The sequence below is a fragment of the Dryobates pubescens genome, chromosome 18 (genome assembly GCF_014839835.1).
Source record: "Dryobates pubescens isolate bDryPub1 chromosome 18, bDryPub1.pri, whole genome shotgun sequence".
Taxonomy (NCBI): domain Eukaryota; kingdom Metazoa; phylum Chordata; class Aves; order Piciformes; family Picidae; genus Dryobates; species Dryobates pubescens.
Window position 1 is genome coordinate 20537092 of NC_071629.1, and position 13753 is coordinate 20550844.

The 13753-nt window shown below is 52.4% G+C and overlaps 1 protein-coding gene across 1 annotated transcript in view; it reads left to right on the top strand.

The window, feature by feature from the left end:
* Positions 1-4535: 4535 nt before the first annotated feature.
* Positions 4536-13753, top strand: part of GPC3 (glypican 3) — a 253442-nt gene continuing 244224 nt past the window's right edge. The window contains exon 1 of the mRNA XM_054169528.1: positions 4536-4746. Within this exon, the coding sequence (XP_054025503.1) occupies positions 4587-4746 (160 nt within the window). The 5' untranslated portion in view covers positions 4536-4586. The remainder of the gene's footprint in view (positions 4747-13753) is intronic.

The window sequence follows — 13753 nt, forward strand, 5'->3', positions numbered from 1 at the left end:
CAGGGATGAGGAAGCCAAGCCAAATGTGCCCATGCAGGCTGCCAGGTACTTGTTGAAAAACATGCAGATGTGTCAAGAGCTGCTCCAGTTTTTGGTTGGGTGTTTTTGGTATCCCCTGCCCCATGTTGAACTGAGGTATTTTCCAACCTTATTGATTCTATGATTCTATGATTTCCTCTGCTACAAGCACAACTCAGTTGACCTTGTCCCCATGGAGCTTATCCATCCCTTTGGTAGTGCAAATGCAATGTGTTGATAACCTGGTGACTGTCTACTGGGGAGTACCAATCCCCCTTCTCCTCCTCTCCTTGGCTTTTTAATTGATTCAGGGTTTTCCCAGTGGAGAACTCCAGGAGAGCATTTGATAAAATCAGCTAAACGCCATCCTGCCTCTCATTACTTACAGGCTGGAGGCAGGTAGATGATTAAGTGAGATTTTTATGGTGTGAGCAGTTGTAACAAGGGAAATTATCAGGTGGATATGAGACAATGACTTGGCTCTCGCTGCATCTGCTGGCAGATAACTAACGCAGTGACTTTGCCTCTGATCTTGGAGCAAGTCGTCTGCTTTCTCCTCCAGGCCAAACCTGCACTTGCTATCCTCCCACATTAAAGGGACAAGCCACAGGGATGTGCAGCACTCAGGAAAAGAGCTTCAGACTTTCTTTGGGCCGGGTGTAGTCCTGCTGGAGGGCAGACCATCTGCAATCATCACCTGCCGGAGGGGAATGCCTCTGCAGGCACAGGCTGGAGAGCGTCCTTTGGGCTCAGGAACTTGCTTCTGACATAACTGCTTGTTGATAAACAAACTCTATTTGGCAAGGAGCCATTGTCAAGATAATGACAGACTCCATTCACGAAGGCAGATCCAGTAAAGACCAGTAATGATGTTTCCTAATTTGGCTTGAAAAGGGACACCCTCATCTTAGCAGAGATTCCTCACAGCCACCTCTTCGGCCCTGGATGCAATTCTTTGCTGTAATGACACGCTTGACAGTAACTGTGTACTTACCTGGAACAGTAAAAGCCTCCTGCACTTAAATGAAATACACATAGAAGGTTTGAAGACGACCACAGGAGATGCTTGAGTGCCTTTTAGACAACTGTAATTCAGACCATAAACTTAATGTAGATTGCAGCAGCCTATGGAGAGCAGCGCTTCCAGCACCACCCTTTGTGTTCTGCCATTCGGTTCCACTGATTCCTAAAGCAATCCTCTACCAAAGCCCCAAAGTGTTGCATAAACATAACAGATCCATCACCACGTCGAGGAAGGAGATGCAGAGAGGCAAACTCTGCAGTGAGAGGCAGCTCACCCGTGTGACAGCTTCCAAGGGACCAGGAGAGATGAAAATGTGGGGGGAAAGAAATCACAGAGTGAGAGAATTGCTTTGCTTGGAAAAGACCTCTAAGGTCATCGAGTCCAACTGCCAACCCAACACCACCACAGCCACTAAAACATGAAAATCCTCACCTGTATCACTGCCTGTGGTGGGTTGAAATTTACCCCCCGCACCACTCCCACCCCCCAACATTAACTTTGCCAGACCAGCTCAGTTGGTCAGATTTGCTCAGTTGGAAGCAAATGAAAGCTGTATTTACAAGCAAAACCTCAATCTACAATGGGATGCAATGAATAGGTACAAAATACACAGGGCTGGCAATATGGACAGGGATTTCCAATTGATAAACAGCACAAGAACCCCCACCTGGCCAAGGACCACAGAGGCACAGAATCAACCAGGTTGGAAAAGACCTCAGAGATCATCAAGTCCAACCTAATACCTAACACCTCCTGACAACTAAACCATGGCTTCAAGTGCCACATCCAAGCCTGTTTTGAGCACCTCCAGGGACAGGGACTCCACCACCTCCCTGGGCAGCACATTCCAATGGCCAATTACTCTTTCTCCTCACCTCCAGCCTAAGCTTCCCCTGGCACAGCTTGAGACTGTGTCCTCTTGTTCTCTTCCCCAGGTTGAACTCTGGCATCCTGTCCCCATAGGAGAGGTTCTCCAACCGTCTGATCATCTTTGTGGCCTCCTCTTGACCCTTTCCAACAGCTCCAGGTCCTTCTTGTGCTGGGGGCACCAGAACTGAAGGCTGCAGATGGGGTCTGAGCAGAGCAGAACAGAGCAGAGCAGAGGGGCAGAATCCCCTCCCTGTGCTGCTGCTCTCTGTGCTTTGGATGCAGCTCAGCACGCAGCTGCCTGCTGGGCTGCCAGCAACCATTGCTGGCTCCTGGTGAGTTTGTCATCATCTGACACCCACAAGCTCTTCTCAAGCCATTCACCACCCAGCCTATAATTGTGCTTGGGATTGCCCTGACCCAGGTGCAAGGCAATCGGTATGGTTGATTAAGATCTTCAAGACCATCAAATCCAACCATTATCTAACTCTACATTTAACTCTCCAATGTATTACCCAACAGGACATGGTGCTCATTCCAGCTTATTAGTCTCATATCCATAATATATTTCAACAGGCTCTTTCCTGGCAGGCCTTTTCTTAGAGCAAACACACAGGTTGGGCTTTCATTTTTCACCACCCCCCCCCCCCCTTCAAAACTTCAGAGTGATAAAGAGCTGGTAGTGAGCCACCAGCAATAATTTGATCCTGGATTTGCACTGGAAATTATAAATATTATCCCCCCCTCCCCCCCATTATCCTGTTAATGTTCTCTCCCCTCACTTTTCTTCTCTGCAGAAGCAGCATCATGCAGGCTGGGGATGAGCAATGAAGAAACAGCCTGGACAAGCCCAGTTTTGGCAATTTTTCATGTCTGGTCCTTGCTGTTTTAAAGGAGCCTTCCCTCACTCCTCACTGCCTGTGCCCCACTTTGTAGAGCTGCCTGCTGGGCAAAAAGCAGTGTGGGCCCTTCCCCCTGAGTGTGCATCACCAACAGATAGAAGGGTTTTTTGCTGGGGGATGGAGCTGGGCTGTCTTGGCTGCAGCAAGGGTTCCCTTATCGCTGTGGCTGGGGGACACAGATCCTGTGGGGGCTTCATCTAGCTGAGTAAGGGGTTCCCAACAGCTCCAGCTAGGAACTGATAGGGAAATGGCCTCAGTGGACCAATACAGTCTGCCCAAAGATGGTTCTGTCTCCAGTGACCACTCTAGTAATGTGTCTAGTGCCCACCCATGGGCACCCTGGGGCCCTCTCAGAGACCAGGTTGTCCAGGGCTCCACTACCATCCCTGGGGGCTTGTGCTGAGCACTGCTTTGCTGTCACTGTAGAAGTCCCAGGTGAGGTCCCTCTCTGTCTGTTGGTTGAAGGGACATGGGGCTAGTTGCAGTGTGTGTAACTGAGCCCTGCCTTGCAGCTCAAACTGGCTTAAGAGAGATTCCATGTGCACAGTGCTGGGCTGGATTAGGTAGCTGCTTCTCTGGTGAAGGGTCTGGAGGACAGGTCTTGTAAGGAGTGGCTGAGGAAACTGGGGTTGTTCAGCCTGGAAAAAAGGAGGCTGAGGGGAGACCTTCTGGTTCTCTACAACTCCCCGAATGGAGGTTGGAGACAGGTGGGGGATTGGTCTCTTCTCCCAAGGAATAAGTGATAGGATGAGAGGAAATGGCCTCAAGTTGCACCAGGGTAAGTTTAGGTTGGACATTAGAAGAAACTTCTTCACTGGAAGGCTTCTCAAAGACTGCAACAGGCTGCCCAGGGAGGTGACTGAATTGCCATCTCCGGAGGTGTTTCAAAGGGACAGAGATACGGTGCTGAGGGACATGGTTTAACACCAGATTTATTAGGGTTAGAGAAGCTTGGACTCAGTGATCTTAAAGACCTTTTCCAACCAAAACTATTTTATGACAAGAGGAAACAGCCTCAAGTTATACCAGGGGAGGTTTAAGTTGGACATCAGGAACAGTTTCTTCCCTGAAAAGGTTGTCAAGCCCTGGAACAGGCTGCCCAGGGCAGTGGTTGAGTCCCCATCCCTGGAGGGATTTAAAGCCATGCAGATGTGGTGTGGAGGAACATGGTTTAGTGGTGGACAGGGCAGTGCTGGGTTAACAATTGGACTCGACGATCTTCAAGGTCTTTTCCACTCCAAACTTTTTTCCCCATGGAATCGTTAAAGGGTTTCAGTTGGACAAGATCTTTAAGATCACGATCCCGACCATTCTGTAACTCTACCAAGCCTGGCGCTAAGCCCTTGCTCCTCAGCACCACATCTCCGCTCTGTGACACCCCCCATTCTATCTGTGGTCGCAGCAACCAACCCCCAGCCTCGCGTACCCGCGAAGTGCAAGCACTGAACTGCCCGCAGCCCGCAGCCGGGGCCGGGGCTGGACCGCGCTCAGGGCTTAGTTAGGCGGGGGGGGCGGAATAACCAATCAGCTTGGAGGCCGTTTGGGCGGGGGCCAATGAGGGCGGGGTGGGGCGGAGCCAGTCCGGAGCCAGTCCGGTCCCGGTGGTCCGGGAGCGCGGAGCCAGGCGCGGAGCCAGGCGCGGAGCCGAGGTCCACTCGCGCAGCTTGGTGTCTGCGCGGCTCAGCCAGGCTGAACTCCCCTCCCGCAGCCCGGTCCCTGTGCGGCCCGGCGGGCGATGGCTGCCGCAGGGGTGTAGAGCGGGGTGCCCCGGCAGGATGTCGGGGAGCGGCGGAGCGCTGCTGCTGCTGGTGGCTGCGCTGCTCGGTGCCCCGGGAGGCGCTCAGCCGGCGGGGGAAGCCGCTTGCCGCCCGGTCCGTGCCGCTTTCCAGGTGTTGCAGCCCGGAGCCAAGTGGGTGCCCGAAAGCCCCGTGCCAGGTGAGACCGCCCGGCCCCGTGGGCTGCCGCCGTTCCCTCTCGGGGCTCGCCGGGGATGCGTCGTGCTCGGGGTGGGGACCGCTTGGGTTTTTTGGACGAAACGGTTGCAGCTCCTGTGCGGCTGCCGAGCCGGGTGCGGGCAGCTGTGCTTTCCCGGTAGCTCGGTGGTGGTGGCGGCTGCCGGGTTTCGCACTTAAGGGTGCGCCCGGTTGCATCCCGCTGGGGTCAAACGGAGCCTTGCGGTTCCGTCCTTGGGGTGGAAGCCTCCTGGATTAACGGATCTTTTATGTTATGTTTAGGGAGGATAGGGGGGTGTCTTGCTGTCTAGAGGTGGCCGAAGGCAGGGTAGCACCAGTCGGTTGTTCTGCCCGGAGCTCCGGTGCGAGGTGCCAGGGGGAACGCGGAGCCGCTGCCGGTGCCGCTTGCATAGAACCACGGAATCGTTTCAGCTGCAAAAAAAGCTTTAAGATCATCGAGGCAGTGCACTGCCTGCCTGGCACGAGTACGATTAGCAGAGCTGCCACCTGAAGGCGGTCCCGCTCCGTAAAGCCACCCTTAGACTCTACAGTCCCCCACCCCCAGCCTCGAAGGCTGTTACAGCCCCCCGAAAATGGGTCTGGAAAGACGTGGCTTGTGGTTCTCTGAGCTGTACCCTGTCGGCGTAATGATCCAAGCAGGAGTGTATTGTTTGGGCTGAAAAAGACCTTTATTATTAAGCCCGACTGTTCTCTAACTCTACCAAGTCTGGTGCTAAAACATGTCCCTCAGCACCGCATTCCTGCCTCTTGTAAATGATCTGAACAAGGTGCAGCTTCTCTGCAATTAGTGTTACAGGTGGCCGCCCGCGTAATACCTTCCCACCCTCCGCCCTACAAGGCTCCTTCAGCAGGTGTGCCTCGTTCCTATTTCTACATGTAAGCAAAATAGTTGAATTCCCTGCCTTTTCCAGCTTTTGGGGAAGTAGGGAGCGTGGGCCCCTCCGTGTGGGTGCTGTGTGCCGGGAATGAGAGCCCAGAGGGATGGGTTTGCCAGCTGCGTTCCGGAGCTGCCCGGAGAGCTCGGGAGCTGCCGCGATGACTTAAATACGCAACAGCAAACGCCTGCCCCGAAAAGCTGGTGATCAAAGTATGAAAAGGCAGAGGTAGCAGGGAAACGTGACGGGCAGGGGAGGTGCAGTGAGATCATCGCGAAGCAGGAGCTGCTTCTCGCTGTGCTGAGTTCTGTTTCTTGCCTTCAGTGTGGCACTGGCCACGGGAGTTGGGCACTGGCCACGATCTGCTGCAGCTCCGGAGAGGAAGGGGAGAAGCAGGATGCATAGAGCTAGGACTGCACGCTCTGTCTGCTGGTGTGAATCCCAAATCTTTCGGTCTGCAGGACTGTAGCAATGCCTCAGCTTACCAACAGGTAGAGGGAGAGTTTGGATGTCAGTCCTGATGCAGGGAAGACCTTCCCTGGCCCTTCCTCTCCTTGCATCCCCTTTGCATGTAACTTTTTGTCTGCTCAATACTCCCTTCAGAGCAGCTGCAGGAGCAGCATCTCTCTTTTCTCTCAATTCCGTGGGGCCTCGATCCTCTTGGTCAGCACTGGAAGTAGTTTGTGATGAAATGTTTGTATGGAGAGTTGAAGGGAGGGGAAGGAGCTGCTCTTACCACCACTGAAATGGCAAATTCTGTTGTTTGCTTGTCATCAAAGGAAGAAATGTTTTCCCTTCTTCAGTGAAAGCCACTGAAATGTTTGCTCTGATCTCTGTGTAAATTTCTTGCGGCACATTTTCACGGGGGAGGGTGATGGAGGGGCGGGCAGCCGGGGTGCTTCCCGCAGGCTCTGCTGCGAGGGACTGCTGGGCTGTCTGCGCTGCGTCGTGGTGCTGGTGGCATCCTCCATCCCGGGCTGTGATTGCAGCAGGTGCCTTGGCCGGGGCATTTTCCTCACCCAGCAGGGTTCGGGTTGCTGGAGTTGCTCGGTTTGTATGCTCGCTCCACTGGGAGCTCCAGCTGCATCCCCGATCGTCAGGAGGAGCAGGGAGCCCTTAGTCTGTCTGCAGAGCCTGTGGGTAGCTGGATCAATATCTTGTAACAGGGCTGGTGTTTCAAGTGAATGCTTCCAGCTTGTTATGGTGATAAAGTTGCCACATATCAAATCGAAAGTGGATTTTGCATTTGCCTAAGTACATAAACTTGATCATAATTAAAGCAGTGACTGCTTGCCTTATACCTTGGCTCTGGCCCATCCTGCGTGACTCTGTGTGGTAATTACACTTCAGAGCGCTCACTTCTCCTGGTAGCAGCGGCATAAATCTCTGTAATAGGGGAACATCACTCAAAGATTATTTTCCAGGCTTCTGTTTATTGCTTTTCTTCCTTTCACACATCTGTCAATTAAAAAAAACAGAAAAGTTTTGGCGTTCCCAGCCACAAATCACCATGGAATCAATTCTGAGCACCTCTCCCTATAGATCATACCACCCTGGAGAAACTGAGGGTTGAAACGGCTTACTGGAAATGTGGTGGGTTGGGCTGGTTGTTTGTTTTGGTTTTGACACAAAGAGGAAACAATCACTCCTGAAAGCCACGTTTTCAGTTGGGCCTGAAGGTGGAAGCAGAAAGAAAAGCTGCTGAGCTGCCATCCACGCAGGAGAAGTGTCCCATGGCTCTGTTTTACTGGCTCAGAGGGGCACGGGGAGGAGGGACATGGGCAGAGTGCTCCCTGCCTGCAGTGGAGTCAGGGATGGGGGGGCGGGGGGGGGAAAGGCAATTCTGATGGATCTGAGGGTTGTGTCATGCTGTTTCATGAGCAGTATTAATGGTCCAGGAGTAATTCTAGCTGAGGGTGTGCACCAAGCAGAAATTCAGTCTCCTCCAATCCTACAGCCTGGGGAGTGGGGTTTTTGTAGTGCAGGAGCATGCTTGGAGCTGGGGAGCAGCACGACCTAACTACTGTCAGCTGTGGCTGACTCTCTGGAGTGGTGGGAGGATGCAATTCATGGCAACAGCTTGACTGGAGCTAGATGAAAGGGCTTGTGCTGGAGAGGAGCAAAGACAGGGTGACGGGAGAGTGCTTCTCATGGGTTTTCCTGAAGCTGAGACGGGATGCCAGCTCATGAGCTCAGCCTCTGCTTCCGTGCTGGCATAATGACTCGTTAATAACTGAATTCTCCTTTTCTTATGCTGCCTGCCTTGGGTTTCTTCTTTCTTTTGTCTCACCCCTGAATAATATTTTATATATAAACACTAATGGGAATTTCCTTTTCTCTCTCTCTCTCCTTTTCTTTCCTCCCCTCTCCTTCTGTTTTTCTTTTCCCCTGGTCTGTTTTTTCTCTCTTCTTTGCCATCCGCATTTCCCCGAGCTTGTGGTGACGCTCCAGGTAATGGCACGGGTGTGGGTAGAGGGGACGGGGCAAGTTGTCGCCTTGCCAAGACAGGGAGTGGGAATGGATGTCTCTGTCTCTGGTTGTGTGGAAGCTGAGGAATAATTTTCTCAGCAGAAATACCTGCCAGTGAGCCAGTTTTCCTCCTCCTGCTGCAGAGTGCGGTTTCCAGCGCTTTTTTGGTGCTTTCTCTCTGATGGGAGCAAGTATGGATTCACCCTAAGAAAACAGAGGGCCTTGACCTTTTCCTTTTGGAGCTGAGGTGTAAAGCTTTACAACTGGCTGGCTGAGTGTGCCAAGCTTCCTCCTCTTCTCCCTTCTGTTCCAGCTGGTGAGGGCCAACATACAACTGGAAAACTAAAATATCCCAACTTTTCCCACTGGCCTCAGGGGCAGGCTCCCTTTGTGCTGCTTCTCTTTTATGCTGGTTTGGGTGGCTTTGTTTTTAGTTTCCTGAGTGAGACTAATAACACTCCTCCCTGGGCAGCCTCCCCCTTCAGCTTAGTGTGGTGGTTTAAGATCTTAGTTTACCAGATAATTGAGTTTTTCTGTTCTTAATTATTTCAGGTCTGCAAGTTGCTCTCTTGGTAGTTATGAGTGGAGGAGCAGAACCCCTAAAACCCAGCAGCCTCCCCAGGCAGTGCTTTTATAGCCAGATCATTAATTTTATTTTTCTTCCCAGGGGTTAATTTTAACAACATCCTGAGGAGAGAGAGTTCTTTCCCAGGCTGTGTGTGCACGTGAGCGGAACAAATGCGGACGGTGAAATGGGCGCCCCCAAATTAACTCTCCCGTTTCTGATGGCAGGGTTGTTCACGCACGTGAACCTTTGCTAGGAGGAAACTTGCATCGGTGAAACCTCTCTGTTTTCTCCACCAGGTGGTAGGCTGAGGGGAAATGGCCTGAAATCGTGGCAGGGGAGGCTTAGGTTGGAGATGAGGAAGAGTTTCTTTGTGGAAGGAGAGATCAGGCATTGCAACAGGCTGTCCAGGGACGTGGTGGATGCTGTCCCTGGAGGTGTTCAAGAAACCAGTGGTCATGGCACTTTGGGACATAGAATAGAATACATAGAATAAACCAGGTTGGAAGAGACCTTCAAGATCATCGTGTTCAACCCATCAACCAATCTAACACCACCTAAACAACTAAACCATGGCACCAAGCACCCCATCAAGTCTCCTCCTGGACACCTCCAGGGATGGTGACTCCACCACCTCCCCAGGCAGCCCATTCCAATGGGCAATCACTCTCTCTGTGTAGAACTTCTTCCTAACATCCAGCCTAAACCTCCCCTGGTGCAGCCTGAGACTGTGTCCTCTTGTTCTGGTACTGGCTGCCTGGGAGAAGAGACCAACATGGTTTAGTGGTCATGGTGGTCTTAGATTGATGGGGACTTGATGATCTTGGAATGGGCTGCCCAGGGGTGTTGTGGAGTCTCCCCCTCTGGAGATATTCAAGACCTGCCTGGAGGACTTCCTGTGTGATCTGCTCTAGGTGACCCTGCTCTGGCAGGGGGGTTGGACTGGATGATGTAGTTAGTCAGGAGGTGTTGGGTGACAGGTTGGACTTGATCATGTCTGAGGTCTTTTCCAACCTTGGTGATTCTGTGATTTCCCTGCTCCTGCTGGCCACACTGTTCCTGATGCAGGCCAGGATGCCACTGGCCATCTTAGCCACCTGGGCACACTGCTGGCTCATGTTTAGCCAGCTGTCAACCAGCACCCCCAGGTCCCTCTCTGTCTGGCAGCTCTCAGCCACTCTGACCCCAGCTTGTAGCACTGCATGGGGTTGTTGTGGCCACTGTGTAGAACCCAGCACTTGGACTTGTTGAATGCCATCATGTTGGCCTCTGGCCATCTGTCCAGCTGGTCAAGGACCCTCTGCAGAGCTCTCCTACTCTCTAACAGATCAACTCCTGCTCCCAACTTGGTGTCATCTGAAAATTTACTGCTGATAGACTCAATCCCCTCATCCAGATCATCAATGAAGATATTGAACAGGATGGGGCCCAGCACTGATCCCTGGGGCACACCACTGGTGCCTGGCTGCCAGCTGGCTGTGGCACCATTCACCACCACTCTCTGGGCTCAGCCCTCCAGCCAGTTCCTAACCTTGCACAGAGTGCTGCTGTCCAAGCCATGGGCTGACAGCTTGCCAGGAGTTTGCAGAAGTCAGATGGCCTGGTGAAACACAAGATGGAATAGAAAAATAGAGGCTAATAGAGCAGTCATAAATATCCCCTGAACGACCCATCCTGTTCCAACTTTAATCACCTATTGAAGGGGGTTGGTTTAGAATTTATCTCTTTAATTAGGTTCAACAAAGATCAGCACTTAACCTGGGTTCTGAACACTTGTGTTTCCTCCCTCCTCCCCCAGATGCTGAGCTTTAAAAGCCTGTGGCAGATGCATGACCCACACCCCCCCAGTCAGATAACTTAAAAGGTTGTTAATGAAAACCCATCTATTGAAATAGCTGGGGGGAAAAGCCCACTGTATTTAAAGGCTGAATCACTGCTTTTAGCCGTTTAAAGCATGATGCTGACTGTGAAACAATGAGAAAGGAAGTTATAGAATCATGAAATTGTCAGGGTTGGAAGGGACCTCAAGGATCAGCCAGTTCCAACCCCCCTGCCATGGCCAGGGACACCTCACACCACAGCAGGTTGCTCACAGCCACATCCAGCCTGGCTGCAAACACCTCCAGGCAGGAGGCTTCCACCACCTCCCTGGGCAACCTGTGCCAGGCTCTCACCACCCTCATGGGGAACAACTTCTTCCTGACATCCAATCTCAATCTACCCATTTCTAGTTTTTATTTTCCCCAGCCCTATCCCTCCCTGACACCCTCAAGAGTCCCTCCCCAGCTTTCTTGTAGCCCCCTTCAGACACTGGAAGGCCACAATGAGGTCTCCTGGGAGCCTTCTCCAGACTGAACAGCCCCAACTCTCTCCATCTGTCTCGATAGTGGAGGAGCTCCAGCCCTCTGCTCATCCTCGTGGCCCTTCTCTCTCTTATCACAAAGCAGCAGATTTCTTATGGGTAACATTAGCAGCTCAGTGAGGCAAGAGGGTGGGAGGAAGCCCTTAGACACTCCCAGACTGCAGAAGGTGAAGGGTGATGCTGCGTGGGGCTGCAGAGCCCTCCTGTTCCGTGGGCAGGAGGCCGCAGTAATGGCACATTAAGCAGGGACAGACTCTTACTCTGGCAGTGCCTGGGGCAAATTAGAGGGGGATGTTAATCTGATTCAAGCTGCTGCTGGAGATTTGGGGACAGGCATGCATGCCTGCATGTCTTCATAGATTCATGGAATGGCTCAGGTTGGAAGGGACCCTCAAGATCATCCAGTCCCAGCCCCCCTGCCATGGGCAGGGACACCTCCCACCAGCCCAGCTTGCTCCTGGCCTCATCCAACCTGTCTGTGAACACCTCCAGGGAGAGGACATCCACAGCCTCCCTGGGCAACCTGTTCCAGTGTCTCCCCACCCTCACTGTCCCTGTAGCTTACAACAGGATTTGAGCTATCCTGCAATGCTTAAAATCCAAACACAACCCTTGAGCCTCGTGAAGGACTTCACAAGTGCCTGCAGATGATCTCAAGGGTTGGTTTGTTTGGTTGATCATTTGGGGGTGTTTTGACATTTAATCCCCTGGAATTATTTCCACTTCTGTTGTACCAACCACCTGTCAGTGAGGATAATTGTAAATCAAAGTCAAATGTAATGCTTGAAATTGACTGCCACACAGTCATAGAATCACAGAATTGTTAGGGTTGGAAGGGACCTCAAGGCTCAGCCAGTGCCAACCCCCTGCCATGGCCAGGGACACCTCACACTACAGCAGGTTGCTCACAGCCACCTCCAGCCTGGCTGCAAACACCTCCAGGCAGGAGGCTTCCACCACCTCCCTGGGCAACCTGTGCCAGGCTCTCACCACCCTCATGGGGAACAACTTCTTCCTGACATCCAATCTCAATCTCCCCACTTCTAGTTTTGCTCCATCCCCCCCAGTCCTGTCCCTCCCTGACACCCTCAAAAGTCCCTTCCCAGCTTTCCTGTACCCCCCTTGAGATACTGGAAGGCCACAGTAAGGTCTCCTTGGAACCTTCTCTTCTCCAGACAGTCCTCAGTGAAAATTCCTGTGTCAGAAGGAAGAAGGCAGAGTGCTGCTGGAATCATGGCAGCTGTAAGGGATCAGTTCTGTCAACTAGGAGCACATGCAAAATGACTGGAGCATTTACAGGGCTGTTCCCCAAGATGGCATAAATGGCACAGTGAATCATAGAACCACTGAATGCCAGGTTGGAAGGGACCTCAAGGATCATCAGGTCCAACCTTTCCAGGTAATAGCAAAGTTGCAATGAGCTGGCCCAGCACCCTGGCAAGCTGAGTCTTAAAGCTGCCCAATGGATAGCAATCCACTGCTTCCCTTGGGGGATGATTCCAGCATCTGAATGTTCTCATGGGGAAACATTTTCTTCTGGGCTCCAATGGGAGTCTCCCCAGCAGTAACTTGTCCCCATCACCTCTTGTCTTTTCCATGAGACTCCTTGTAAATAGGCATAAGAGGGCTGGAGCTCCTCTCCTGTGAGGGCAGGCTGAGACAGTTGAGGTTGTTCAGCTTGGAGAAGAGAAGGCTCTGAGGAGACCTAATTATGGCCTTCTAGTATCTGAAGGGGGCTACAAGAAAGCTGGGGAGGGACTTTTGAGGGTGTCAAGGAGTGATAGGACTTGGGGGGGATGGAACAAAACCAGAAATGGGTGGATTGAGATTGGATGTTAGGAAGAAGTTGTTGCCCAGGAGGGTGGTGAGAGACTGGCACAGGTTGCCCAGGGAGGTGGTGGAAGCCTCCTGCCTGGAGGTGTTTGCAGCCAGGCTGGATGTGGCTGTGAGCAACCTGCTGTAGTGTGAGGTGTCCCTGCCCATGGCAGGGGGGTTGAAACTGGCTGATCCTTGAGGTCCCTTCCAACCCTGACAATTCAGTGAGTCTCCACCCTCCTGGTAGCCACCCTTTATGTACTGGTCTGTGGTGAGAAGGTCTCCCCTAAGCCTCAAGGCTGAACAGCCCCAGCTCTCAGCCTTCCCTCGCATATCAGGACTGCCAGCCCTCTGATCATTCTTGTGGCCCTTCTCTGGACACCTTCCAGCCTGCCTTTATCTTCTTTTTTTGCACAGTGGGGATCAAAACTCCATGCAGTGCTCCCTGTGTGGGCTGACCAACGCTGAGCAGAGTGGGACAATGGTGATGCCCTTGTTGATGCTGCCCAGCATCCTGCTGGCTTGCTTTGCTGCTGCAGCTCATTGTTCACTCATGCTGAGTTTGTTGTCCACTGAGCCCCTCAGGGGGCCTTCCACAGGGCTGCTCTCCAGCCAGGTGGATTTCAGGCTGAGCTGCACTCCTGGGTTGTATGTTCCCTACACTTTTGCCTGTTCCCAAGGCTTTTGCTAGCCCTCTCCTTCAGCCTGTCCAGGTCAGTGCTTGATGGTGCTTGTGGAAAGGGCTGAATCAGAATACAGAATTGACCAGGTTGGGAAAGACCTTCGAGATGGAGTCCAACCTATCACCCAACACCATCTAATCAACTAAACCATGGCACCAAGTGCCTCATCCAGTCTCTTCCTAAACACCTCCAGGGATGGT